Source organism: Chelonoidis abingdonii, chromosome 22, assembly GCF_003597395.2.
Source record: "Chelonoidis abingdonii isolate Lonesome George chromosome 22, CheloAbing_2.0, whole genome shotgun sequence".
In the NCBI taxonomy this organism is placed as follows: Eukaryota; Metazoa; Chordata; order Testudines; family Testudinidae; genus Chelonoidis; species Chelonoidis abingdonii.
The window spans coordinates 22148866-22174623 of NC_133790.1; the positions used below are offsets into that span (position 1 = coordinate 22148866).

The 25758-nt window shown below is 40.6% G+C and overlaps 1 protein-coding gene across 7 annotated transcripts in view; it reads left to right on the top strand.

Annotated features, from left to right (window-relative positions):
* Positions 1 to 411: 411 nt before the first annotated feature.
* The window catches only part of PRR14L (proline rich 14 like), a 33937-nt gene continuing 8590 nt past the window's right edge, over positions 412 to 25758 (top strand). The window contains exons 1-7 of one of the 7 annotated variants that reach the window (XM_075060136.1): positions 412 to 582; positions 1373 to 1501; positions 1658 to 1732; positions 3987 to 4052; positions 4206 to 4741; positions 13046 to 13127; positions 17444 to 23570. In XM_075060136.1, the coding sequence (XP_074916237.1) occupies positions 4241 to 4741; positions 13046 to 13127; positions 17444 to 23570 (6710 nt within the window). In that variant the 5' untranslated portion in view covers positions 412 to 582; positions 1373 to 1501; positions 1658 to 1732; positions 3987 to 4052; positions 4206 to 4240. Of the gene's footprint in view, positions 583 to 1372; positions 1502 to 1657; positions 1776 to 3986; positions 4053 to 4205; positions 4742 to 7236; positions 7332 to 13045; positions 13128 to 17443; positions 23571 to 25758 lie in introns of those variants that run through there. The other 6 variants (XM_032785213.2, XM_032785214.2, XM_032785212.2 and 3 more) reach the window with 6 other exon arrangements.

Below are 25758 nucleotides of genomic sequence, written 5' to 3' on the forward strand. Positions count from 1 at the left end.
ATTTTATATTCTAAACTGTAAACTCTTTCTAGTTACCCCATTAAAGCCGTCAAACAGGCACCACCCAAGGCTGTAAAGTTCTAGAATAATTGATATTAGGAAGCTAAATGCATGAAGCTGAAGAAGTGGTTTTTACCCACAAATGCCTATGCCCAAAGAAATCTGTTAGTCTTTAAGGTGCCACCGGCCATCTCACTGTTTTTGTGGATGCAGACTAACAGGGCTACCGGTGATACTCGTCTGATATTATCACCTGGGCGCTGCGAGGGAGCTAGCTACGAAGGACTCCTTCCCGCCGTCCCCAACCCAGCGCCAGGAGCTGGACCTAGACCCACTACTGCTACCCGAGCCAGGAATGGGGTTGACCTCCCCATGCCACGGGCCCCTCCTACCGCCGTGACGCGGCCCTGTCTGAGGAAGCCCCTCTCTCCCCTCCCGTCTCTATGGTGCCGCGCTGTGAGGCACGTCACACGCGCTCTCTCTGCAAGTCCCGGATGAGGAAGTGAGGCGGCTCTGTGGGCCGTGCTGGTGATTCTTCTCGGGAGCCGCCCCCTGTCCTGGTTCGAGGCGCCGCCGGGACCAGTAAGAGTCGGGGAGCCGGGGCCTGCTCTTACCGTTCCCCCACGCCCGTAGTTTTTGTTTTGGGGGTTTCTTTGCCTATCACTCATCTCCTTCTCGGCGGGGAGGAGGGGACTTTGCCTCCCGTCTGGGGGTGTGGTTGTCATGGGGATGGGAGGACTTGCGCCCTCCCTAGATTGCGGGGAGGGGGGTGTCTCTTCTCTTCTCTTCTCTTCTCTTTGGGGGAGTGGATGGGGATGGGTCCACCCTCAGGCATGGCCACTGCATTGGGGTGAGGTGACGGAGAGACTCTTGTCAGGGATGGAGACACTAGGTTTACATGGTCCTTCCTCAGTGCAGGGGGACTGGACCGGGTCCCTTCTATCCCTTCATTTCTATGTTTCTGTTTGCTGGGGAGTGTCTGCTCCCACAGAGGACTCATTCCCATGGGCAGGATGGCACCTTGGACCACAGGAGATCTGACACTTCTGATTGTTGATTCCTTGACTCCTGTAGTTGTCTGAGTCGTGGGCAGTGCTGGCTGGGGTCCTTTTGCTATCCGGGGGTTGTCATTCTGCAGTGGGTTGTGTCACTGAGATGAGGTATTGACCCCAGGTTTTGTCATTGGGGTGGGGGGCAGGGGTTGATCTGTGGGATTATGGAGAGTTTGCAGCTCAGAAAAGCTGCAGCATTTTGGTTAAAGAGTTAGGCTTAAATTTTGCATTCTGGATTGTATGTGTGAGTGAGTTTGTGAGAGAGAAAGTGCTTCTGAACGGTGTTGTGCTGTCAACAGTTAATAGAAATTGTTCTTTAGTTCAAGGTGTGACATCCTGCCTTTTTCACGTGAAAGACCCAAATTCTGTCGTAATAGTGACTGTGAAGTCCGAAGTGACCAGCGTGAAGCATATTGACAAACAGGAAATCTTAGGCAGCTATGGAATTGGTATAAGTGCATTGTTTGTGGAGCGTGAGTGTTGCTGGTGTTGCTTTGTGAGACTGGAATCTCTAAGGTTTCCTCTTGAAATGTAGAGCTGTAGAAGAGTTTTATAATAAAGAAAGGGCTGAGTTTCTTTGTTTTGTTTTTGTTTTTACTTACCAGGGAGAGAAGATGTCATCTGTCCTGTTTACTTGGAGTAGCTAAGTAGAACCAAGATTCAAAATGAGAACCAACAAGGTCTACAAACTCTTCACACATAAGAAGGGCTTTGAGGGCAGTGGTCAGTATCCATTGGGTCATAAGTGTTTTTAGGGCTACTGGTATAATGAACAGTGATATAATCAGCAGTTTTCCATAATATTTCTAATTTAACAGTGACAAAGCTGGTTTCCATTTTTGTTAGTCTTTTTCAAAGAAAATATTAAGGGATAAGCCTTTGTGTAACCTACAGTGTCACTAGTCAGAAGGTGGAAAGCCCATTGATAGTAGAATATAAATTAAAATCCACAAGTGCCAGATTACAGTAACAATGTTAGCTTCTGTCCCAGAAGCTATCTTGGACACCTTTTCTGCTTTTCTTTTGTCTCATTAAAGTGGGCCTATTCAGGCTTGTTTGTAAATCTTTTTTTTTTTTTTTTACAAGTTTAATTTACATTATTTGCTTTTTAATGGGCCACTTTCTAGATGTTGCAACAGGTCACGGGTTTGGGTGACCTGGGTTCTATTCCTGTGTCTGCAACTCACTTTGTTAATGTGACTTTGGGCAAGTTACTTAGCGTCCCTAATACCTCGCAGAAGTTGTATGTGTGTGTAAAGCATTTCAGGATCACAGAAAAAGGTGTTGCAGATGACTAGAATTTGTTTTTCGTGTGCTGTAAGACCAGAGTAGAAGAAAATAAATCTGGAGTGTTTTTAGCAAATGGGTCCTTCTTCCTATCTTTGGTAAATAAATGCTAAGATTCTGCTACCTCTCAGCTGTCTTTTTCTTCCAGCTGATATTGTCATTTTAAAGAGGGAGAAAAACCAGGGTCTTCAGAATTTAACCCATATGTTTTTAGTACCAATTCTTGAGGAAAGAAGCCATGCCTGGTGTTTGTTTAACTTGTATATGTTGGTATTTATAGATCATTAGTGTATTGAGACCATATTATGTTGTTTTTCTTTAAATTAGCCATATGCTAGTCAGTATTGTTAGAAATAGTGCAAGTTTTTGAAGATGAAAGTTTAAAAAAAAAAAATTGAGCAAAATTCCTCTCTCCCACACCATTGTTGTGGGTGGGTTTTTTGTTTTTTGTTAAGAATCCTGGGGATTTTAGTTATGTAGCATAGAAATATTGAGCTAGTGGAACTGATGGATGTGCATCTACATTTCTGAGCTGTGTGAAGAGCAGCAAGATCGACATTTGAATAATAGGATTGGGTTTTATTAACCTTCTTTTGGCTGTTAGCGGAGTGATTGGTGCCACCTGACCTAGCTTCGTGTAGAAACTCTCGATGGAGATTCATGAGGATGTCAGTGTTAAGTACGCTTCTACCCCATTATAACGCCACCCAATATAAAACGTATTTGGATATAATGCAGTAAAGCAGCGTTCGGGGGGGGCGGGGCTGTGCACATCAGCGGATCAAATCAAGTTCGATATAACGTAGTTTTTCAGCTATAATGTGGTAAGATTTTTTTGGCTCCCACGGACAGTGTTGTATCAAGGTAGAGGTGTATATAGTATTCTTGCATCAGGGCTCTTAAATTTTTATTTTATTTTATTTTTTTTAAGTGACCCTTTACTTAATGTAGTTCAGAGAACTTGTGGCTGACCATGCTGTGGTCATGCTGACACTATGGTTACAACTGTACTAGCAATAACCGTGTTTGAGCATGGCTATTGCTAGCATAGCATTGGTCACTGAATACTGGTGAGTTGGGCTCTAGGCTGTAAGATGAATCAAAGGTTAACTTTAGATAACAAACCTAGCGATAGCACCATCTTTTTCCTCTCTTATAATGGGGAAGTCACAAGGAACAGCAAGTGATAGTGCATGTGTTAGGATGCATTTTCTTGTATGGCTTTTCCATCTAAATAGAAAAATAAAGGAAATTTGACTATCATCAAACTGGCAGGATGTTCGACACCCTGCTTTAGGTCCACAAGTGTTAGCAAATACTTTTTCTCTCCATTCTTTCTCTTCCCATTTCCTAGGTGCCCATACACTCTACAGGGTCTTAGTTTTAGGCTAAGAAGTGATGTTGGAGGAGAGAGAAACTGCTGATGTGAAAAGAGAGGAATAACCTTATTCATGGTTTGTGTGGCACTTACTCTAGCGTTCAGTAACTGTAGAATCGCTTTCTTACCAGGAATTCAGTTGGAACATACTCTTGTTGAAAACACACATTTGAAGCACTTACCCTTTTATTTGTTTGGTTTAAACTTTTTATTTAGGGCAAAGTTACAATAGAATGACATACTACATTTTTTTTATATGACTTACTCAGGCTCAGGTTAATATTCAGAGAACCTGGCTGAACATTTTGGTTTGCTGACTGAGGAGGAATCCTACTGTGAGTGCCTTTTGGGGACCAAACTTTCTAAATATCTGTCCCCTTGGTGCTTCTCGGGCATATGTGCCTTTGTCCCAGACAGCAACAAAAACAATGATTACTTTTGTCTATATGTGTGTGTGTGTAGTGATTTAGTGTTGTCTTTACATTTAGGGTGAATTTAGAAAGGTACAGTCTTCAACTGCCTGATGCTATCATCTGGAGTGGAGTTCCAAGAGAGAAGCCACCCACACCCCCTTGATTCCTCCATGTCTGCTGTGGTACAGGAATTGTACACTGGACTGCCAGTCAGCATCTCTACTGAGCTTACTGCTGGGTCTGTTCCTAATGTTAGACTAGATACAAAACCTGAAGCATCAACACTTGTGCTGGCACATAGTAGCAGTTTGCTATCTAAGTCCCCCAGGATTAGTGGGGTGGAAAATTGCTCCCAGGAAACTGATAACCTGGATTATGGGGACAAGCGTACATCTGATGAGCTGGCGGGATCCCTTTCTGAAGAGTCTATGGGGGCTGGAAACCTTGCTGAGAATGAAGAGACCAAAAGTGGAAGCTTTGGGAAGCAGGACACTTGTGCTAATGGGAGCCAGAAGGAAGAGAGACAATCTGCGAAAGAAACACAAGATGCAGAGGAAGAGCTTGTTGGATGTTGTTCTTTAGCCTCTGAAGAAAAGTGGTGGTTGAGACAGGTAAGAAAGAAATTGATTACAGTGAATGTTTGAACATAGCAGAGAGGGATTTGATAGGGACTCGATCTCAAGGTGCTTTTTGTTCTCTTTCTTTAAGTCTTGCTATCATAGCATCTTGCTATATGAGTAAGTGTTTGGCTCTTCACTGTTTCAGTTTAAGTGGATATGTGTCTGAATTGGCTACATGCCTGTTAAACATATTATCTTTATTTTCACTTTAAGAAATATTCCTAGAATGGTATTTGGCAGGTGTGTAGCAACGTGAAGAGCAAAACCTTAGAGAAGGACAGGAGAAGCAAAAAAAACTAGGGCTGTCAAGCAATTAAAAAACGTAATTGCGTGATTAAACAACAATAGAATACTATTTATTTTAACTATTCTTGGATGTGTTATACATTTTCAAATATATTAATTTCAATTACAACACAGAATACAAAGTGTACAGTGCTCTCTTTATATTTATTACAAATATTTGAACTGTAAAAAACAAAAAAATGTATTTTTCAGTTTACCTCATACAAGTACTGTAGTGCAATCTCTTTATCATGAAAGTTGAATTTACGTATGTAGAATTATGTACAAAAAAAACTGCATTCAAAACTAAAACAATGTAAAATTTGAGAGCCTGCAAGTCCACTCAGTCCTACTTCTTGGTCAACCAATCACTGACAAACAAGGTTGGTTACAGTTTACAGGAGATAACGCTGTCTGCTTCTTGTTTACAGTGTCACCTGAAAGTAAGAAAAGGCATTTGCATGGCACTGTGGTAGCAGGCATTGCAAGATATTTACATGCCAGATGCACTAAAGATTTATATGTTCCTTTCATGCTTCAACCACCATTCCAGAGGACAAGCTTCCATGCTAATCATGGGTTCTGCTTGATAACAATCCAAAGCAGTGCAGACCAACACATGTTCATTTTCATCATCTGAGTCAGATGCCACCAGCAAAAGGTTGATTTTCTACTTTGGTGGTTTGGGTTCTGTGGTTTCCGCATCAGAGTGTTGCTCTTTTAAGACTTCTAAAAGCATGCTCCACACATTGTCCCTCTCAGATTTTGGACAGGCACTTCAGATTCTTAAATCTTGGTTGGAGTGCTGTAGCTATTTTTAGAAATTGCACATCGGTACCTTCTTTGCATTTTGTTAAATCTGCTGTGAAAGTGTTCTTAAAACGAACATGTGCTGGGTCATCGTCCGAGACTGCTATAACATGAAATAGATGCAGAATGCAGGTAAAACAGAGCAGAAGACATATAATTCTCCCCCCAAGGAGTACAATCACAAATTTAATTGATGCATTATTTTTTTAATGAACATCATCAGCATGGAAACGTCCTCTAGAATGGGGGCCGAAGAGTGGAAGGGGTATACGAATGTTTAACATATCTGGCATGTAAATACCTTGTAATGCCAGCTACAAAAGTGCAATGCGGATGCCTGTTCTCAATTTCAGATGACATTGTAAATAAGAAGCAGGCAACAGTATCTCCTGTCAATGTAAACAAACTTGTTTGTCTTAGTGATTGGCAGAATAAGAAGTAGGACAGAGTGGACTTATAGGCTCTAAAGTTTTACACTGTTTTGTTTTTGCGTGCAGTTATGTAACCAAAAAAATCTGCATTTGTAAATTACACTTTCACAATAAAGAGATTGAACTTCAGTCCTTGTATGAGGTGAATTGAAAAATACTTTTTCTTTTGTTTGTTTTTACAGTGTATATATTTTAATAAAAAATAATATAATATGAGCACTGTGCACTTTGTATTCTGCATTGTAATTGAAATAAATATTGAAAATATAGAAAAACATCCAAAAATATTTAATAAATTTCAATTGGTATTCTATTGTTATAAGTTTGATTAATAGTGATTAATTTTTTTAATCGTGATTAATTTTTTTGAGTTAATCACATGAGTTAACTGCAGTTAATTGACAGCCCTAAAAAAAACCCTTCACAAATGCCAAATGTCCCTCTTCCTAACTGTTGAGGAGGATACATTGTAGTCTAAAATGTCATAATAAAAGTAACAAAATTAGCCATTATGTGGTCATGCTATTAGTACCAGATTAAAATAACTAGCAGTGCTAGCTCTTATGCTGAAACCATATATGATGTCACTTATGTCTTAAGCACAATCTCTGCAGTATCTTTCAACTCAGCTCTTCAGTAACTGGACAGTGGATCAGTGTCTCTGTTTCCTTTTTCAAATAATAGGGCTTCTCGGCTCATATTTCCCCCCCCCCGCCAGACATTGACATTGCAATTATTATTCCAAGGCAAAAAAGTTTGAGTTTAGAGAAAAAATTGAAAGTAACACTTCATTGGGGAAAACCCCTACAAACATTGAGAGCCCACGAAAGCTTATGCTGAAATAAATTTGTTAGTCTCCAAGGTGCCACAAGTACTCCTGTTCTTTCTGAGGATACGGCTGCTATCCTGAAATATTGAAGTATTGTTTTATTTTAAAACAAAACAAAACAAAAGTTTAACTTGAAAATTCCTTGTTACGGGTTTTACTATTTGGCACAAGGAATTCCAAACACTTGAAAGTATGCCAACACAGTAAATGAGACGTTTTGATTAAAGTAAGGAACTGAAAATTGAGCTTCTACCAGGAAGTAAACTTCAAACTTAAATTTCTGAGAAATAATTGTCTCTCCATAATGTGGTTATATGATGACATTTAGGGTTCTTTGATGTCTTTATAATACGTATTAAGGTGGTGTAAATGTTATAGATGCTCATGTAACTTTACAATTGCATCTGCTGTTTTCTTTCTCCGTGAGCAGAATCTCTCACCAAAATCCCCTATCATTTTAAAAGTTTATGAGAGAGGAGATTTAAGTCAAAACTTGGTAGTAATTTAAGTTTTTAAAACCACACTTCATGCTTTTTATTTTGCTTGGCTTTTTTGCTGGATGTAGTGAACAAAAAAGCTATTTTTCGTAGTAGCAGAGGTAATGGGTACACAAACTACAAAGCAAATATTAGGAGTTGTACTAGAGATTTACTTAAATATAGCATGTTTTCAATGGGAGACTGAAATTGGTTTTGAATTTTTATTTTTAAACAAGGATGATTCTCTACAGTTCCAAAAAAAAGCTGATTTCCTAGTGAAATCTTTCTAATCATATGACTAATCTCACTTTCTCTTTTTCAAAGTTCTTATTTTTCTTTTCAGTAGAGCCACTGTAGACTGACTTTACGTTAGTTTGCATCAGTGGTTCATCTTCCAACTATTTCTATGGCTTTGGATTTGATTAATTGAAAATTAATGTGGAGGGCAAGACAAGATACACCTCTACCCCAATATAATGTGACCCGATATAAGGCGGGTTTGCGTACAAGGCAGTAAAGCTCTGACATGCCGCTCTGAGTAGCGTGTTAAGGGTGCTGGGAGAGAGGGTCTTGGAGGCGGTCAGGGGCTCCCCCCCCCCCCGCGTCTGGGGGGCAGGAGCTGTGGGAGGGCACTTTTGGGGGCCCCGCGGTCTCAGAGTGGCCTGGGGATTAGTGGGGGGCTGGAAGCAGCTCACTCTGGTTCCCTTACCCCAGCCGGGTCGCTTGGGGGAAGGGATCCCCTGCCCCACTCACCAGTAGCGGCAGAAGCAGAGCAGCCCGCTCCATTCCACCAGCTCCCAGCCGCAGAGCTTTGCTTCCTGCCGCAGGTAAGTATGGGGGGGCGTCCTTTCCCCAACCTCTCTGCGCTCACCTGTGGCGGGAAACAGAGTGACGCAGCCCCAACCCACTCTGCTTTCCTTGCCCCGGCCCCAGCTGCGTTGCTGGGGGGCGGTTGGGGAAAGGTCCTGCAATCACCTGCCCGGCAGGAAGTGGAGCACCACAGCTGGGAGCTGGCAGAGTGGAGCTGGCTGGGGCAGGGCTGGGCTGCTCCACTTCCCAGCGCCGGTGAGTGAGGGAAGGTTGGGGAAAGGACGCTCTCCGCACTCACCTGCGGCGGGAAGTGGAGCAACGCGGCCCCAGCCTGCACCACTCCGCCAGTTCCCAGTTGTGGCGCTCCACTTCGCGCCGGGCAGGTGAGTGCAGGAACCTTCCCCAGACACCCCCCAGCAACACGGCTGGATCAGGGACAAGGAAAGCGGAGCAGGCTGGGGCCACGTCGCTCTGCTTCCCACCGCAGGTGAGTGCGAAGGGGACATCCTTTCCCCAACCTCCCTGCACTCACCCGCAGCGGGAAGCGGAGTGCCTCGGCTGGGAAGTGGCAGACTGAGGCCGGGCTGCTCCGCTTCCCACCACTGCCGGAGAGTGCCTGTCGGGGCGGATAGGGGTCGGAGCAGTCAGGGGACGGGGGGTTGAGTAGGGGGTGGGGTCCTGGGGGTGATTAGGGATGGCGGTCTCTGGAGGGGCTGGTCAGGGAACAAGGAACAGCGGGGCCAAAGCAAGTTTGATGTAACGCGGTCTCACCTATAACGCGGTGAGATTTTTTGTCTCCCGAGGACCGCGTTATATCAGCGTAGAGGTGTAACTATATACAGTTGCTCTAGATATTTATATAACCTGAAACATACATCATGAGGTGGAGTAGATTTTGGAGTTTTATCGCTAGAAAGAAAAAGTCTAAATGTCTTAGCTGGTTTGGCTCCTCTATGCTCTGAAAATATTGGACAGTACAGTTGTGAATTGACTGCTCCTTCTGTTTGAAAATTTATTCTCTGGACAAGTGACATGGGCTTCAACATATCAAGTAGCTGCTAAAGCTGGAGTGCACGCAAGCCAGAGCTTACACCAAGGGACAAAATAGAAAAACTGCTTCTTCCATCAAGAGTCTTCACTCTGCATCCATCAGCTTCACCCATCAGTGCAAATTAAATATAATACTTTGCTAATGTGGGTACATTTTATAATTCATACACACACAGGCAATTCTCTCTCTCTCTATTTCTCAGCTAGGATTTAATAGCAAAATGCTGTAATTAAGGCTCTTGTTGATTAAGACTTCATTATTTTACAAAATATACTAGAGAATGTTTAGTACGTGAATGTTTAGTACATGAATATGTCATTTTTATAGATAAATATATTAAAATGTTTTGTTAAAACATTCCTTTTTATTTGCTTGTGAGTTCTGGAGCATGTCTGCATTTCAAAAGTTTGAGGGTGAGGATTTATTGCAGGGGAGTTAATAAATATGATTGTCACACTGCTGTTGCCTTTAGAAGGAAACTGTGATTTAGCAGTTCAAAATTAGGGTACAGTATTACAAGGCCTGGATTCTATTCTTAGCTTTGCAACTTATTTCACCCACGAAAGCTCACGCTCCAAAACGTCTGTTAGTCTATAAGGTGCCACAGGATTCTCTGCAACTTATTTACTGTGACACATAGGATGAGTCATTGTTGTACTCAAAGTACTATACGGGATCTTTTCAGGGGGATTAAGGCAAAACGCCACATTTATTAGTAATACAGGTATTAATTAATACTCTATCATATGCATATGATATATTACAGTCATGCATTCACACACACACACACACACACACAAACACACTCCGTCTTGCTGTTGTTACCAACTAGTTGCTCCCCTTAACTGCACTGGCCAGGTGAGTTAGATGGGGGAGGGGTGGAGCCGGGCTTCTGCCGATCCGGATCGATGCTCCGATGGTGACAAGACGAGACCCAGGGTCCTTCTGCAAGACACCTCGTATTTATAGCAGCTTCCCTCTTATGCAAATCCAGACCAGATTCAAAATCTGGGTCTGTGTCCGTTGGTCTGTGTGCGTTGGTCTTTGTGCTGCTTTTTTTCTGGGTGTTGTCCCAATGCTGCTCAAAGAGGGCGTTTTCTAAAGAAGGTGCTTGCTTCTAATCCCTGAGGTCGTCAATATGTCTGCTTTTCTTTATTGGGCCCACTTGACAAGTTGTATTGTCCTTTGCTCTGGCTTCCATTCCCTCTTCAACTGTTGTAGCTGTCTGGAGGTGGGTGTCTTCCAAGCCTCACTCATTCACACCTCATTCAGTCAATGGGGCAATTGATTACAGAGTGGGGGGGGAGATCTTATTCTACTTCTAGCAAAAAGGCACATGTTTCTTTCACTTTAACTATACTATCCTTAGGGGCTATAACATTTGATACAAAGTTTTCTACCAATTTTCTAATACAAAGTTGTATGAGAGAGGCACAATGCCAAGTCATATGAAATACAAAATCAAACAGTGAACAGAAGTTACAATGCAGGCAAGTGTAGTGAATGGTGAACAGAACTTACATTAATAAAGTGAACAATTAAAAACAATTTCATTTATCAGTTCTACATCATTTAGTCTTTTTTCCTTTCCAGTATTATAAGGAATATTATAAGCAGTATTGAGACAATGTTTGAAAGCACTTTGAGGTCTCCATATGGAAAGTGTTGTAGAAATGCATAATAGTTCATTTAATTTTTTTGAGGAACGCATAGTTGGCCTCTCTAGTGCCTTTATAATGAATTTCTAAGGCCTTCATGTTCTAGTGCTTTTAAAAATGAATTCATTTTCATGTGCATCTGGGTGAAAACTACTTAACCAAAGTACATTAAAAGAAACTAAACATATACCGCTACCTCAATGTAATGCCACCCTATATAACATGAATTTGGATATAATGTGGTAAAGCAGTGCTTAGGGGGGCAGGGCTGCACACTCCAGTGGATCAAAGCAAGTTCAATATAACACGGTTTCACCTATAACGTGGTAAGATTTTTTTGGCTCCCAAGGACAGCGTTTTACTGAGGTAGAGGTATATTAGCAAGTGCCTTCTTAAATGTACAGTGATATGTGACACTTAATATTGCTGTTTGACTACAAATTATTATTAGACTATTTGGTTGAGAAAGTTATAGTTAAGGTTGAAGAATGGTTCAGCACCTCCTGTTTCATGTGCTCATAACTTCCTTAAAATATTCACCTTTTTAATTACATTTTTTTTGTGATTAGTCAGTTGTCAAAGATCAGATTTTGGGATTTTTTTCTAAAGTTTGTCTGTTTGTTTTTTTAAGTTTGAGTTAAGTCTCCTTATCCATTTTTGAGCCAGGCAAGGATGAAAAAAGATATGAGTTCTAATGAAGATACTGTTTAGGTCAGAAAGAACGTGTTTTTCCATAGACTTTCACCTGGAGCTGCTGTCTCCTTGCTCAGCCATTCTAGCTTTCTTATTCTTTCAGAATTTTGTTAATTTTGAGTGAGTGATCAATGATCATATATCCATTTCAAATATCTAACATCCAAGTAGTGAGACCTTGAGAATGTGTAAAATTTTGAAATGGATGACTGAGGCGTGGGTCCCAGACTGCTCATTCACTCTCTTGGGTGGAAAATAGGTCTTTAGGCAATTCTTGACTGAGAAACAGGTCCTACAGATAATCTTCCTTGTCCTGAGAGAGAGAGATGGATCCCCACTCTTCTCCCTAGTCCCTCTAACCATTACAGGGAGAAACCAGTGCCTCTGTTATATGCAAATTTTGTGAACTGTCCATATTTCAGTAGTGCATTTGAAGGAGTATGTAGTTTTTAGAGACAGTAGTATAGTAATTACAAGAAATGTACCTATAGAATGTGTGTGCTCGTGTGTTTCCCTTCATCCTTCAACAAAAATTTAGGAAACATAATGCAAAAAACTGTTAATGCAATAGTAAGTTTGCACAATTAAAGTAGTCAGAAAATGCTAAGTTACAGTTTGGCAGGAGAGTTAACTAGCCCACATCATAGAAACCGGTACTACAGTGAAGAGGGTAATATTTTCTTGCACATTTTTCATCTGCACAAGGGATTCCACTGAGAGGGATTATAATAATTGGTTTGGGGTTTGATGAAGGATTACCATTACCATTCTGTTTCATATTGGGATGCTTTCCATGATATTTAAATTGACTTACTGCTTTAGTTGCTACTTGGGCAAGGCTTTACTGACGCAGAGTTTAAATCTTCTCTGGAATTGTCTCCTCCTGGGGATAGGAAAGACTAATGCAGGATCTTCAGCAGTGAGTGGATTTAAAAAAAAAAAAGAGGAAAGATGTGATGAGACCGTGGGTCAGAAAGGAAGGAGAATTTCTCATATTAAGTGCTTATGGTTCAATTACTTGCCTGTATTATCACACTTGTAAGTGTGCTTATGGTGTACGTATGACTTTCTCCCTCATTCCCCAAAAAAGCCTAGCATATTATGTGGTATGCTAATGTGTACTGCATCCAGAGTTAGGACTGGCTGAGCAGGTACAGTCCCTGGAGTCTAGGAATAGTCTCTGAAAACTATAATTACCAACTAGTCTCGGGTGTTGCTGCTATGGTGGTGACTTGTTCCTTTATTTCAGGAGAAGCCTCAGATAAACCGAAGTGGGGGAGAATTTCCAAGACACTGCTGCACTGAAATGGCAAGCCCTCTGAAGAGTAAAGGTGCATATTTCAGTTGTTCAGCTTTTTTCCTTCAGGATCCTCTTTCATTCACAGAAGTGGATGAATGATTGCATGGATAGCTCCTCTGTTCTTTTTGGTAGTGCAAGTTATTGCCCTGTTCATTTAGAACAATAGCGAAGCTTAATCCTGTGCTCTCTCCTGGCCATGTGCTTATGTGATTGGAATGCTCTGATAGAGGGTCCATATTTGGTAATTCTTAGTCTGAAATACTTATTGACTCCAGTGCAGATGCTCTTGTTAGTAATTATTGTTTGGCTTTGAGAGAGAAGGTAATACATAACTACATGAAAATGTTAATGGTAGAGATGTGCAAAAGAAACAATTGGCTGACTCAATCACCATCTAACACTTTAGAATATGCAGTTTCCAAAGTGAGAGGGGTTTCTGCCCTAATTCTTAGTCCTCCTGTTAATGATCCACTCCTGTACACTTCTGTCCACAAATGCTTTGATCACTTTGCCTGCATCTGATGGCTATTCTCTCTCTTTCTCTGCACAGCAAGCAGGCATGTTGTAACTCAGTTTAACTCCAGGATTCTAGAACAACCATATTTTGATTTCAGTCCTCTGTTGTTTTGCAAATCCATCCTGTATCTGTTTACAGCTGCTGTTCTGTGAATTACTGGCATTCAGACTGAGCATAAAACAAAATCAAGAAAAGACCAGCCTTAACCAACACATCAAGCTTGTACTTGCGTGGAGACCAGTTTTCAGGTCTTGGTCTCTGAAAGTATGGAAAAAGTCTTCAAAAGTTTGAGCAAATACTGTTCAGATGTTTTTGAGCATAAAGAAATTGAAAATGCTTTTCCGAAACTTGTGACTTCTTTTAAACAAAACTATTGTTGAAATGACCAGAAGCAAACACAAAATGAAATTTGATGTGGAAATAACTCTCTTTGAGTGTTGTGGTGCAAAGAGTTTTGATTTGAAAATAGTTTGAGAATTCCATGCTGCACAGTATATTTTACCAAGGAGTCTTATTAAATTAATAAAATGCCAGCTAGAAAAACTGCTTCATTGTGCATGTTTATGGCTAACCTACTAACACAAGGAAGAATCCAATGAAGAGATTAGGGAGGGCTGCTGCACATTTTGCATGGCACCAAGGCAGGGGCCCCAATCATATAAGCCTCAGAAGGTGCTTGGGAGAGGGAATCTAGTGGTGTTAAACCAAATAGCTTCCAGATTATGGAATTTGCTTGTGCCCATTTTTTTTAAAAGTCAGCCGGTCTGCTAACTCTTGGATGGGAGCTGCTGGAAGCGGCAGCCAGTATGTGTCTTGGCCTCCATCGCTTCCAGCAGCTCCCGCTGGCCTGGAGCAGCGAACCGCAGCCATTGGAAGCCGTGATCGGCCAAACCTGCGGACGCAGCAGGTAAACAAACTGGCCTAGTCCACCAGGGTCTTTCCCTGAACAAGTGGCGGAACAAGTTTGGGAACCACTGTTCTAAGGTGATGTGCTGTTGTCAGTCAAGCTGAGACATGATATGACTATACATCTTTATAACACTGTCTTGTAAGAGGATGCTTTCCCTACAGTAGCTGTCATTTCTAATACCCTAGCAATATACATAAGTTTTATGAAAATACTTAGTAATGTGAATAAACTTTTTCAAACAAGATGAGATCTATGCCTACTCCTTGCTGGATGACGCGCTTATATCTAAGAGTGCCCTCACAAAGAATAAGTGGAAATGGCTCGCCAGTATGCAGCTCAGTATTTAGATGAGAACAGTATTGTCATAAGTCAGTACAAGAAATCAGTAGATGCTGGAAGAATTGATCTAGAGTGTGAATGGATAGCAAGAGCCACAAAGAGCTCTCTGCAGAGGAAAGAGCTTGGATGCTAAACACACAGCCAAAGAAGTCCCTAACTGTAAAAAAGCCAAGGACTGTTGTTTCTACTAAGTGTCATGCTGTTAGGCAAGACTCTATACATGAAATTGTCAGTTTTCTTCTCTAATTGCCCTGGCATATTGTATCAGTTTATCAACCTGTGGCACCTACGTTCCAGGAAAGATGGCTAAGTCTCTGTGCTAATGGCTAAAGAACAATATGTATGTAGCTGGTAAGAGGATTACTGAGCCAGAACAGCATTTTGATAACTGTAGATGCCACCTGAATAGCTAGGGTGCGCGTGCGCGCGCACACACACACTGTCTCTCTCTCTCAGGAAGTCAGTACAAAAGGCGGAAGGATCCATGACAGGCTCTCATAACATGAAAATCTACTGTCCTGGAAAGCTGGCTCAGCAGACAGTTAATATACACAAGCAAGTGGAGCCTCAATCTCAAGATTATTATTTAATTGCAAATCAGGTTTTTGGGTGCACTCTCGCTGGATCTAGTCATGTCAAGATTGAGCAACAAGACACACAGATTCCTCTCCAGGAGAAGGAACCATAAGGGTACAGCAATTGACATCCTGTCCAAGAGATGGCTGAAAAACCTTTCTGTATGTCTTGTCACCTGTATTCAGACTCTGCAAAATGATACAAAGCCAAGGTAATTCTGATTGTTCCTTAGTGTCTAAAGAACCTTGGTCTTCTGACCTGATCAGTCTATTGGTCTATCTGCCCATCTTCTTTCCCTGCAGGAGAGATGATGCAGTTGGAGGTCCAGTTCTGAACATGAGCCAGAAAAGTGAAGTTAAGCTGCATGACACTTGAAGTAACTGAAAAGGGAAGGCTGGCCTTCTATACCACCTTATCTACATCACATGCAGTTGTCCAACAGTCTGTATTCTAGAGCCTGGTCATGGGTTCAGGTACCAATGGAGGTGCAATCATGCAGTACTGTACAACTCAAGGCCAAAGATATGTTCTGAAGTCCCTACGTCAGGGTTTGACAATACGTCTAACATATCGGACTTTAAAATCCCACACTGCAGCACTGCATTCAACAGAAAATAGACTTCACTCTACCCTGACACTGGAAGGTTCCCCAGGACACCTTGGCTAAGTAACTGTCTACATGTGTATGGAATACAGCACTTGTGTTCAATACTCTGTAGATGTCAGAAGGGCATTCAAAATATACAGTTTATCTCAGTGCAGTCTGATGGAATTTGTAAGGCACACTTGAACCTCTATCAATATGTTTACTGGTTGTATAAGATAGACCTGCAAGCTTCATTGGATGCTTCCTTTGGCGGAGGAGCTCTGCACGCGGTGGCACTTCAGGGATTAAGTAGTAGTAGAGAATAAATAGAATGATAAGTGTGTTCATGGAGCCATACACATAGACATCTTTGGCAATCTTAGTGATAACGTGCTGAACACTTATATAAAAGGGGCATGGATTCCCAATCCAGAAATATCAAACTAGAAAAAATTTACAAATGAAATGAATTGAAGGAAGCTGGTTGGCACAGAAGTAGAGGCTACTAAAAGGAAAATCCTTTTTACCAAAGAGGTGGGAGAATGCACTAAAGGAAGTGGTTAGAAAAGAAGATACACGTGGAAACAGATTTATTAAAATATTCAAAGGTGAAGCTGAGGCACTCCTTTTGTTGTAGAGAAAGAAGAGGCATTAGTGAAGAGATTAAAGAAAAAGAAGATGTAATCAGACTGTTTTGGTATTGAAATGGACTTGGACAGTCTCATGGGTCTCTTCCACCTCAAGCTTCTTACTTTTAACCTTGGTAACATTTGGATAGATTGGAAGAGAGAAAGGGAATAAAAATACAAAATGCTCCTGAAATAGTTGCTCCATTGCAAAATTTCATTTCAACTGTGCATACGTATCTTCCTCTAGTTCCATGTCTGCATGAGAACAGTAGTTGGTAGTACAAAAGTTGTAGTAAGAGGAGACTTTTTAATCTTCTCTCCTGTAATACAATTGAGAGTATAAATTCATTCAGTTTTAAAACAGCTTACTCTGTCCCACCAGATAATTTAAATACACATCTTGTCTACTTCCCACTTCTAAATCTGTACATATTTTAATTTGCTATTCATCATAGAAAAATGCTACTGAAAATAAGCACTGCCACTAGTTTGACAGAACTCATATGACACCTGGCTCTGAACTCCTGAATTGCAATGATCTGGAAATTCAGAATATTGGATCCATACCAGTTATGTTTAATATCCATGCAAATAGGTTACAGTTAGGATTAAAATAGAATTTTGATTTGTTTTAAAGTAGACTGTTGGTGGGGTTTGTCAAAGTGATTAAGTATCAATTAGCAAAAGTGTGTTGCTCGTAATTGTATATTAAGTAAATTAAAAAAAACTTCCATTTGACTTTCTTCTCTAGTGTGCAGTACTGATTTTTTTTTTTTTTTTTTTTGTGCAGAAGAAAACCAAACAAATGTACAGGTGGCACCTGAAATTCTGCCAAAGCTCACTGAAGAAGTACAAGGTATGAAGGCTGATGGGACTAGGATATTTAGTAAAGCAGGACACAGGAATGACAGAGTGAGTAAAGGTCTTCCACCTGAGAACAATGAATGCCCAGATATAGCCACTATCACGGCCAGTGGTGAGGTTTCAGAAACCAACACCTTAGTTCCCTTAGAGCCTTTAACAGTTGTGGAGACTGGATCAACAAAAGAACATCCACAAGAAGAAAAAGAATATAAAGGATTAACAGCCTGTACTACAATGTCATTGACCACAATGGGTTGTGCTATTTTTGATTCAGAGACTGGAGAAGTAGAGTTGTCTAGATCAAGCCATGTTAATGAAACTAATGCAGTACCTGCCAGTTACCAGACTTACCAGCAAGATGAAGAAAACAGCCCTCATAACAGGGCTGTTCCTGTATCTAAAAGTAGTGTTGAAGTTGATATTTTTCTCTCAAAAGAAAGCTCTGAAGCATTATGTGGTTCATTAAGAAGTCTGTGTAGTCTGGAATCTGAAAATATGCTACTGGAAGACACCACCACTGAGATCTGTGAAAAACAGGAGTATCTTGCTGAAGAGATAGAAAGCCCAAGCTGTGATGGTGATAATCAAAGAACTGAGTTTCTAGAGAACTGGATCGCCAAACCTGTGATGGAAGAACAGCTCTCTCCAGTGCAGAGTGAAGAAATGTCCAGTGATGAGGCTGAACAATTGGAAACGGTTAGTTGTTCTGACCATTCATACAACTATGGTTATGGGAAAGTTGCTGAAATCCAGAAAGAAACAGCTATGAAGAACAGTTGTGGCATGGATAGTGGGCATGATATTGAAGAAAATGTTCATTCAGAGAGCTCTAATTCGCCAGTTCCTAGTTCTGTTGCTTCATCAACTGAGGAGTTTCCAAAAGGAGATTTAAGAATCCCTTCAGAAATTAGTAACTTGAAAAAGGATGAGGACCAGTGGCAAATATGTATTGATGATGTATACTGGGGTGATGTAGTAAAACAACATACAAAAGAAAATGGAACTCTGTTGGTGGAAACGAAAAACCTTGTCAGTATTCAGACTGGAAACCTGCATACATGCTCTAAAAATAGCTACAATAAATATGCAAATTCTCCTCCCACTGTTCATGATTTTCTGGACTGTGGCTCCAAGGTACGTGAAGTTTCCCTTGAGGCACAACTGTTTGAAAAGGAAACCAACAGCAGTTCAGTGGTAGAAGATCTGAACAACAGTTTTGGTAAAGCTCCAGAAGCAAATAGTGTTAATGTCAGCCTTCCTTCATGCAAAGAAACTAACTTTGCTTACACACTCGGTGAAGCTCTTAGTCGTGATGCAGAAAAATCAAGAGTCTCTCTTGGGGTTATAAGTGAACTTTCTTCTTGTAATGCTGATGCAGTTTCAAACAGAGATATGTACCTGGACAGACGGTCTAAAAAAGAATTGATCATTTCTTCTGCAAAACTGGAGGCACAACATGCAGGCCTTGTGCTTCATAAAAAGGAAGAATTGTCTTTACTAAATCACAGGAGTTTCAGTACTTCTAATGTAGCAAGTAAAGGTTCCCAGAAGAGCATGCACTCTGCACGGGGGGATACAGAGAAGATGGTCACTGATATGGAAAATGAAGAAAGTGACATAGGTACTCATAATGACAAGTGTTTAAAAGACCACTGTTCAGCTGTCAAGACCTGCTTCATCTTATCAGATAGTACCAGCTTGGATAATGCTACACTGAACAAGGATTCCTTTAAAGCGCAGGCTAAATTGAAGACTGAAGAAGTCAATGGCTTGGAAACAGGAGACTTACTTATACATAATGATAAAAAGGCAGTCAACCCTCCTGAGGAGAACACTCATATAGCATGTGAATATGTTCCTTGTGAAGATAGTTGTAATTGCAGCAATATGTTTCAGTATATGACTAATCATACTTCCACAGCAGAAAAGCTATTGCGTTCAGCTTGCACTCCAGATAAGTCCACTACTAGATTATCAAAAGTGGAGAATTCAAATACAAATATCGAAGTAGAACGCTCAAAACTCTATCATGGCCATAGTGAAATAACAGAGGGAAGGTTAGATTCTGGCACCAGCGAGAGAACTTCTGATACAGGTAAGGGACAGGAACAAATTAACTCTTGTGAATTACAGAAAGATGAAATTGGTAGAATAGAAACTGTGGATAGTGTAAAGGCTCATAAAGGCAGTCACCAAAATGAGACTAGTGAACAGTCAGTCAACAGAGATTTGAAAAAAAACATATTTGGTATCCATCTTGAACTTGGCAACACAACAGTAGTCCTGGGAGAAGGAGAACTAAAGATGTGCAAGAAGACTGTGTTACCTTGTGAATGCAATCTTTCCAAAGGCACTACTTCAAAGAGTGACACAGACTCCGGCATCCCAAGTCATGAAAAACATTTGACCCAATCCTTTGACTTAGAATTGTCAGATTTTAAACATTCAAAGCAACCAAATAAGACTATTTGTCAGATGGAAAATCAATATCTTCTATGTCAAAGTGAGCTTAATGGGCCAGTTTCATACAAGCAAAATGAAACCCAAGTAGCCGATGAAGTTCTGGAGTTCCAGCAGTATGACTTGGACGTCTCAAATAAGCAAATATCGAATACTGGTATACAAACTATGACAAGTTCAGTGGATGAACCTAAAAGATCTATCTGCTTCAAGGAAAATGAACCATTAACTCTAAAGAAAGATGAAGGGACAACTCCATTGGTTGATGAGTCTTTAAGAGAAAAGAGTTTTCAAGGAACTTTCAAAGACGTAATGGTGGATAACTCTTCCAATAGTATGGTAGATACAGACTGTTCAGAATACACAGATTCCATCAGTAATCTATCAGAAGGGGAAAAAGTAGAATTAAAAGAATCTGATAATGTAGGTAGCGGTACAAGGGAAGATCAAGGAACTTTCAAAGGAAATATGGTGGGTTATAGTTCTTTCAAAAGTCTGGTAAATGTGGACCATTCAGAATACACAGACTCTATCAGTAGTGCAAAGGAAGATAAAAAAGAATGTACAATATTGGCAGAAAATACCAAATTTTCTGCATTATTGAACATGGGCAGCTTGGTTATGAGCCTGGAAAATAAAATTAAGACCATTGTTGAATCCTTTTCTGCCTCACAGTCAGCTTTCAGAAGTCTTTCATGTGCACCAGAAGATATGACTCTCGTTCCAGAGATCACAAATGAAACATGCTTACTGTTGGATTCTTCAGTAAATCATAGAATCATAGAAGGAAATAAAGCATGTCCTCAGCCAGAACTTGTGACTTTTACAGTTTCTGATGGTCCAGAGAGAGTGAATCCAGTGCAGTCTGAAGCGTTCTGTGCGAACCAAGAGCTTTCCAGTTTGAAAGGTGTAACTTCAAAAACACTTTTGGCTCAGAACTCAGAAATCTGCCTGCCTCAAAAAGATGAGCTGCCTGCATCATTGGAGAATGCACAGATAGTTGACCAGGATTCATCTTCAGCAAATGCCCTCTGCAATGACTGTTCTGCTGTAGAACCTCTTGAGCTGATAGAGTCATTTGAGAGAAGAGCTGATGGCAACGACAGCACATCTGAAGAGAGAAAAAAAGCAATTAGCTCCTTAAACGATGCAGTTAAACTAGAAGCGTGTATGGCTTCTCATGCTCACAGCAAGGGGAGGTCTGTAATTGCAGGGGTTAGTGAGCCAATTGTAAAAGAGATGGATGTAATTTCATCAGACTGTATTGATTGTGTACAGAAGTTTGAAAGACCATCTGTAGAAGACCAGAGACTAAGTGCAGTAACTGCAGAAAAAATAAAGATGCCAATGCATTCCATTTTGGACCATAAAAATTATTTAGGAGTTTTGCTAGAAGACTTGAAATTTTCTGGTGACAAAGTTAGAAGCTGTGTGCCTCTGAAGGCTGAGCCTTTTGAAAAGCCTTCACAAGCCTACTCTACTAAACAGATCCCAGAATGGAGTTTGAATAGCGTTTCAGATAAAGGAAAAACTTATGTTAAAGATCACTCAGAATTAGGAGATGTCAAGTTGCTTTCAGCGATCGTAGACAATTATTTGCAATCTAAAGACTTAGTTAACAAAGAAACGTCAGAAGTCCATTATAACACAATATGTAATAATAAGCTGTCAAAAAATGACACAGAAACACCTTTAAAATGTCTCAATTGCAGTGAAGTGTGTCTGCCATATGAATTAAGTTCACAGACCAAAGACAACAGGAAGGAGGTTATAGGAGACAAAATGAAGATGCCAAATGACTCAGTCAGTGCAGAAAATGAGGTGTCTGATGCAGAGAGATTGGACAAAGTAGGTGAATGTCAAACTCTTAAGCGAAAGATGTGTGAGGAAACTGAAGTACATCCAGCTCAAAACATCCTACTCTGTGAGGGGCAGGCACAGCAAATAAAGGAGTCAAACGACCAAGAGAAAGCAGAAGTCCCATTGCAGGAGAATGTGGTGTTGGATCGTGAGCCTTTAGATAGTTCTTCAGATGAACTGATGACATCTTCAAGAGTCATGAAGACTGAAGGTCCTAGAGAGCAGCTCTTCGCTGTCATGAGCAGTATAAATGATAGTGACAATAAACAAATATATAGCACTTTACAAGAAGCCAAAAGGCCAAAGATTTCCAAGAATAATAATGATGATGATGATGATGATTCAGAGCATATAAAGACTATGGACTCAGAAGTGGAAAGCCTGAGCTTTCATTTAGGGACCCACATTGAACTGTCAGCAGATAATACCCCTTTCATTCCTGTTTCTCTCTCTCAACCACAAGCGAAAAGCTTTGCCAGGGATTATAAAATCCATGGCGCCTTTGGAAATACACACAAACTAAGAGGACTTTTTTCATTAAAGAAGCAGCCACGAAGGAAGGTTCCCACAGCAGATATGCTCAAATCTGTAAGAAAAAGTAACAAAGTTAAAAGCTCAGCTTTTATAAGGAATTCATCTGAAACTGTTCCTATGCAAGAACACAAACTCCTCAGCTCTGTATATTTTGCCTGTAAACCATCAGTAATGGAAGCAGAAATAGCCACGAGACTGGACCACATGTCAGAGCAGAGAGCCAATAGGTGCAGTTTGTTGAACAGCTTGAAACTTAGTAAATGTACCAAAGAACCAACACTGTTAAGCAGGCTGTCTACTATGGCCAGTAAACTACTGGCCCCACCCAAAAGCATCCACAGGTTAAACACTCTGCAATGTTCCTCTGAAAATCCAGTGGTTGAAAGATTCAGCCAACTTAGATCTAAAAAGCTACTGGAAGTTTTTTCACGCATTAACATGAAGTTAAACTCTCACCAGGCTGATGGCTTGGGCACCAAGATGTTCAAACTTCAGCCATTGGCACTTTATCCTGTAGAGTCTACTAAAATACACATTTTAGACTTGAGTAGTAACATTCCATCATCAGTCTTCAATACCTCCATTTCCCCAGTTTCTTTTCACATAAAATTGGACTCTGATTCTTTGATAAATCTCAGGGGGATTACATCCCAACAGCGTGTACCTGATATACCAGCTTTAGAAAAGGCACCATTACATCCATCACAGTCTTCAAAATGGACCTTCTCTTTCCTCCTGTCCCAAAGCTGCTCAGGTACAGCAGCTTTCAGGGAAGACACTAATCTCAGTAAGGAGCTGCAGTCTTCTGCTCTATCTCTGATAACCACAGAGACCGTAATCCCTAGTCACGACATTAGGAGAAATCCCATAGCTAAAAGAACAGGGTGCTCCATGCTTGGCCTTCACACAGTGTTAGCACTTTCTTCCCCTGGATGTTACAGGATCTGGACAAGAAGAAGAAATGTAACCAGTCGAATTCCTACTGTCCAGAGACTGTTTATGTCACAATTCACACAGGGCTTGAAAGGGTTAAGGTCTCCAACTTCCGTATCAGATGACCTCTTCTCTTCATTGCCCTACTCACTGGGCAGGGTACTTTCCATATGGAGCCAGCATGGTCCTTCTGCCTGTCTCTCCGAATTCACTCCTCTCCATCCCAGTCACTGCAAGTGGCAGCCAAGTCTGGGCATCGAGAACAGGTAAAATCCATCAACTTCTTTCTGAGAATAATTACATAGTGTATATAGTTGCAGCTTTTGGGGAGGGAGAGGTGTATTAGAGCTTGGAGTAGAGGGTCAGTTTCTGGTACTTCCTGTTTAACCTTGCACACTCCACTCAAGAAATGGCTCAATAGAAGACACTTCCATACAGAACTGTCTCTGTTATCTGAATTTGAGTACGTTTTCATTGTTTTCTCTAATAATCTCCTCTTCTGGCAGAACCGCTAACTCTTCTTCTTCTCCCTCCCTGCAATACATACACACCATGCACCAGAATATATTTTGCAGAAAGGTGAGCTACTTCACTAACTCTGTTCTAAATGACTGCAGAGCCATTGGATTTTTGAGATAGGAAAGTTTTTTTTCAGACACCTGAGCTACCAGTCTAGCTTGAGCTGTGACAAGATGGGCTTACGTGGCTTCGGAAATTCCAAATCTGAACAGAGAGAAATAATTGTGGTGGACTCAGTTAAACTTTTAATTGCATTCTAATGAATTGTTCTACATTAATTTTAATTGTAACCTGTTCTGTGTAACTATTTCTGTTGACCGTTCTCCAAGATGCACTGTTAGCATAAATAAGTGCAGCTCCATTGAGATCACTGATGAATTTTGGCCTTTTTATCAAACTAAATAGGAGTGAGAGAAGAATAAAGATGGTTTGGTTTTTTTGGTGCTAATTGCATGAGAGGATGGGGTGGACTTGTTAAGGCATTATATGGGGAATGAAGAGAGATGGGACCACTGGCTCTGCAGCTGCTGCAAGCTTCCTACATGACCTTCCTGTGCCTCAGTTATCCTATCTGTAATATGGGATACTTCTGCTGCCTAACTTCACAGTGGTGGACTGTTTGAGAGGTACTCAAATACTACAGTTATGAGAACTATAGAAAAGCCTATAAATTAAAATAGATAAGCTGATGAATTCTCTTACCTACTACTGTGATCTCTAAAGAAATGTTGAACCTGGCTTCGCTGTGTCCCTGTTTGGTGTAGGCAAAAATTTTGCCAGATAACTAACTACATACATTTCACTATCTGCTATCTGAGACCTCTGAGGTTTAAAGCAGCCCTTGCTGGCCAGAGCTAATCAAGTATTCAATCCGCTGATGTAAATTCTCTTGGTCTACCAAGGTCTTGACAAAACCTTCTATACTAGTTCAAGAGTAAAGCATAAGCTTTGGAACTTTTTAAATAAAACTCCTAGGGAATAAAAGAATGGAGCTAAATAGCGTCCTACAGAACCATTTTTATAATCAATTATCCTGTGGAATTGTGATCTTTTTGCCAGACTTTGTGAAGCAATATTTCAAGTACAACTTTCTATAATATAGATTCTTAACTGTGTTGGAGTGACCAGGTCCAACTACAGTTTGAGAACTGAACAGAGTTGGTAACTCTTAATCATCACCACTAATGGTAAGAAAAAGCGTAAACCCTTTTTAAAAATTTACATCTGTATCAGGTGAGTTTCTAGTCTCTTGAGTTGAGAGATGTAGCACTTGGCATGGGAAGCTAATGCTGAATGCAGCACTTGATAAGCTAGTTTTATGGGCATCAGTCTTTCTTCCCACTCTTTTTCTCACACAAGTCAGACTGTCTAACAGGCTATGCTGTGATTGCAGACTATCAGTCAGTTAACATAAGTGAAGATTTAATCCCTGCATCTAAAGGCCAATTTTAAAAAATCACTGTGAAATATTCTTTATTACTAATGGAGAGAAGCCAAGTAAAATCTAAGTACTTTTCTGGACAGATAACAAGAGACTGAAATGCAGTATGCTGTCCCTAAAATTTAGTTCAAGAAATGTTACACTCTTAAAGTGAGAAGAAATTGTGGTTGACTTTTCTGTCCCACTCACAGCTTCTTTAAAGAGAAGTTATTTAAGCATGCTATAATAGCTGGAAAAGGTGATACTCAGTGAACTCTCAAGTAGAGTACTGAGCAAATTCTGCTTCTAAAATGGACAATGAAAGTGACATTTTGAAGGATTTGGTCATAAGACAATATGGGAGGAAACACCAGCTGAAACATTTAAAACAAACTGTGAAATATAATTTTAAAAATTTAAAAACGCAAAACATATTAAATATTTGGGTTAACTGTTCATTTTTTTTTAAAAGGGGTGTAATCTCTCAATTAGGCAAAAGTGCGAGGGGGACTGAT